At 40.4% G+C, this 4139-nt stretch overlaps 1 protein-coding gene across 1 annotated transcript in view; it reads right to left on the reverse strand.

The window, feature by feature from the left end:
• radil (Ras association and DIL domains) overlaps positions 1-4139 on the reverse strand; it is a 26033-nt gene that overhangs the window by 11044 nt on the left and 10850 nt on the right. The window contains exons 13-14 of the mRNA XM_034883818.1: positions 3912-4028; positions 2349-2792 (exon numbers count right to left, since the gene is read on the reverse strand). Of these exons, the coding sequence (XP_034739709.1) occupies positions 2349-2792; positions 3912-4028 (561 nt within the window). The remainder of the gene's footprint in view (positions 1-2348; positions 2793-3911; positions 4029-4139) is intronic.

Below are 4139 nucleotides of genomic sequence, written 5' to 3' on the forward strand. Positions count from 1 at the left end.
CACACACACACACACACGCATACACACACATACACGCACGCACACACACACACACACACACACACACACCAAAGTGAGTGTTTGGATATTTAATCATCTAATCTTGGGTGTGTGCGTGTCTGACAAAAGGCAGACTAAAAGAGAGACAGTGTGTGTGTTACACGATACAGATGATGATCTGTTTTATAAATTAATTGATTATTGAAGTCAAGGAAATAATAGCAACCGCCACCAGCTGCCTGTTCCTCGCAGAATACAAATCGACTGCTGCAGAGGGGCTCAGCTGACAAAAAAAAAAAGCACACAGCCGGCATTCCTCACTCTGTGTAATCCTTTCTTTCTCTGGATCACATCAAAAGGACTGAAAGGAAGTTTTGTGGCAAGTTAAGCAGGCGATAAATTGAAATCTGGCATTTGTCAAGATGGTGTCCCATAGTTTGTCAATCTGCTGTTCCATTACCTCACTGCAGCTATAATTCCTATTTAAGCTTTCTGAAACACCCCCCAATGTGAGCTCAGGCCTCTGCTGGGGTTTGATACAAACAATGACAAACAACTGGACCAATGCCAACGACACCTGATTGTCTCTATTAATGACAAAGTAATGTTTTTTTTTATATCTATTTTTTTATAATCAGGGACTATGTGCAAAAGAATAATCTCATACAACAAGAAGAGATTTACAAGATTTAGTTACTAGCTGCTTTCCATCTGCACTCAGCAAGTAGGCACAAAAACGACAAAATACAATTTTAAAAAGTACACACTCCAAGTACACTAAATACAAACTGCAATGTACAATGAGCCACCAACACTCTTTCAACTCAACGTCCATACCCACACAATAACTTTCACCTACTAACGATTACATCATTATTAATCTGCCAATTATTTTCTCAATTAATTGTAATGGCTGGTCCTCATAGTGAAAAATACAGATGCCATTTTGTTGAGCCCATGGTGACATCTTCATCCCTTGCTTTGTTTAACCAACAGTTGAAAAACCAAAGCTATTCAAGTTTACCATAACACACTAATAATCAAAGACAAATGACAAAAAACAGAAGTGTATAAAAACTTAAATACAGATACTTTAATTGTCAAAGTAATCCGGACAGAACTTGTTTCTTAAAATCCATTACTTTGAGAATTTTCATAATATGAAATTGAATTTTTATTTAACAAAAGAAGCCACAGTTTTCAAATCTTAAAAGTTGAAATACAATCAGCGGTACTAGAACTTGGCCTAAATTGGTCTGAAACTGACAAGATATTTATTTAATTCAAAGAATTATGAAAGGGTTTGGACTCTTCAAATAATATTCAAGACAGTCCTTATTAAGTCAAGAGCAGACAATCAACATCAGAGTTATTTGGCACTTGACAGTTTACAAAACTTTGTGACACATTTTGGTCTGTACTGCGGAATTTCTCCTTCTGCTACTTAGACATGACAGAAAGCTTGAGGCTGAAACTGAGGCAGCATTGTGCACGCACACACGCGCACATGCGCGCTCGCACACACACACACACACACACACACACACACACACACACACACACACACAAATATTCTGCCATATGTTTTGGGTACACACACCCATGCATACACTCCCCTCTGTAATAGGCTTATGTCTAGGCGTACACTAATCTATGTGTGGGGCATCGCAACTGGACGAGACATCACTTAACCTCTTAGCAAAGGTGTCACATCACTGTAGCTGGTTTACAAACCCACACACTCAACACAAAAGTTATTGTACACTCTCCAACACAGTCCGAAAGGTGTCACAACACACGATCATACAAAATCCAGGACAAAGCAGAGAGTCTGCAACATATTGCACCGCTTCCTGAGTTGCTGTACTATCAGGCTAACACAGTGAGTGTTGCAAAGTGCCCAGTGCAAACGTCAGCACTACCTGCCACAAACTCACTTCAGCGTTACCATGGACACCACCAGTGGAGAAATATCAATGAGCGACAAAGAAGGGGAGCGGTAGAGAGAAAGAGAAAGCCAGACAGACAGAGAGAGGGAGGTGGAGATGAGGATGGGGACATGGGAGCCTCTGCATGAATATAAAGGCATTTCTCCTTCTCCCTTTGCCAGACATGTGATCTCTCCTGTCTCCACCACTAATGAAGACATATGGTGTGTGAACGAGTATGTGTATGTGTGGCTAAAGATACAGGGAAGGTGTGGAGAGGTTGCAAGAGATAGGTGGTCTGACCTGTGGATATAGCCAGCAGTAAATTACTATTTTCTTTATTTAGACAAAGTAATAGACTATTAGCAAGGTCGTCACAACAACTGGGCGGCCTTCAAGTCTTTTCCCCTTCATTCTGACCTTTTCGACCTCCCCTCCATTCTCTCTCCCCTCTTTCTCTCCTCCATCCAATCCCACCTCTACTCTTCTTTGTCTCAGCCCCGGATGGCCAGATGGAAGGAAGGTTGGCAAGGAAGAGGAGGAGGAGAAGGGGGGAGTAACAGAATGCAGATAGGAGAAGGGCATTGAGGACAAATATGTGTTAGTCTCTGTCAAAATGCTGACAAGGACACAAACACACACACACACACACACACACACACACACACACACACACACACAAATGTACAAATCCTGAGGGAGGTCTAATGGAGTGTGAGTGTGCATGCTTTTAGCCCTACCTTTGTCCATTAGCTGGTTAAATAGCGACACGTTGGAGAAGAAGAAGAGGTAAGCGAACATCTGAGCCTGAATCTCCAGGTGAACCTGGAAGCCCTGCAAAAGTTCCTGGCCATTTTGAAACACCTGCACACACAAACACAAACAGGTGAGCATAGAAATGATGTTGCTCTATTGTTGCTTATATCTCTTCAGTCAAGCCATTTAATGTTTACACCGAGAAAGAAAGACTTTAGAGTAATCTGGTTGTGTCTTGTTCATCATGTTAAATACAGTACATTCTCCAAGTTCCAGACAGATATTATACATTATCTACTCCCCTTTAATGTAAAATAAATGACCTTTAGGCAGGTCAGCTAAGTTTAAAGGTTTAAGCAAAATTCTGAAAGGTCCGAACAAATACTTATAGAACAAAACACAAGGTTAAAATTGGTTGACAATCTAAAGTGAAAAAAGAAAAAGAAAGCCAGCGTTTCGGCTGTCTCGCCCTTGACCTTGTCAGCTCATATCAGATATTTCTTGCCGCGTGAAGCAAAATAAGGTGTCAACAGTCCACTCTGACCTGTGGACCAGTGTGTATCCCTCTTAGCAAAACATCTCCCCTTCAGGTGCAACGGTGTGTTTGACAGGATGTTTTGTAGAGACGCTGCTGACAATTTGCTGATTCATTTCAATAAGTCATAACCCAGTTTAGAAAAATAACACCAAAACAAGATCACGTTGGCAAAGTGTTTGTGTTAAAATATTATGTTTTGAGACCGACTAAAGTCCCAATCTGCTCAAAAATGTGTTTTGCGTGTTGTTACTTGACTTCAATTTTTGAACTTTACTGTGCATATAGTATTATTATTGTATTTTTCAATGAAGGAGAATAATGTTCAATCAGTTATTTAAACTTTTGGTGGAAAAACCATTCGGCACAAATTCTTAAATTAAATTATTAACCAAGGCACTCTTGTTAAAGAAAAAATGAAAAAGCCTTTATTGATATAGCTAATCCATAGTAAAGAGTAAAAAAACACACTAATGCATTGTGGCACACAGGCCTTCTTCAGGTTATTAGGAGTAGTTTGTATTGTGTCTTCATGGGGATCTTTACACAAGGATTTTAAAAAACAAACTTTTCTTTAAAGTATACAAAAATACACAATTAAATATCTAAATTTGGCACTTTACGATAATTAATAATCAATACAATTTTCATGATCCTGACAACCCTGACTGTACTACAAGACATGTGCTTACCTGCAGGACCCTGCGCACAGGTTCAGGAAACCCTACACCTCCTTTCCAGCAGGGCTCAGAGCTGTCGACTGGGAATGGATTACAGTCCAACAAACCTGGTAACACTACATAAAGAGCCTAGGCGCGTGCACACACAAGCACAGGCAAACACACACGCACAGGCACACACACACACACACACACACACACACACACACACACACACACACACACACACACACACACACA

Source organism: Etheostoma cragini, chromosome 2 (assembly GCF_013103735.1).
Source record: "Etheostoma cragini isolate CJK2018 chromosome 2, CSU_Ecrag_1.0, whole genome shotgun sequence".
NCBI lineage: Eukaryota > Metazoa > Chordata > Actinopteri > Perciformes > Percidae > Etheostoma > Etheostoma cragini.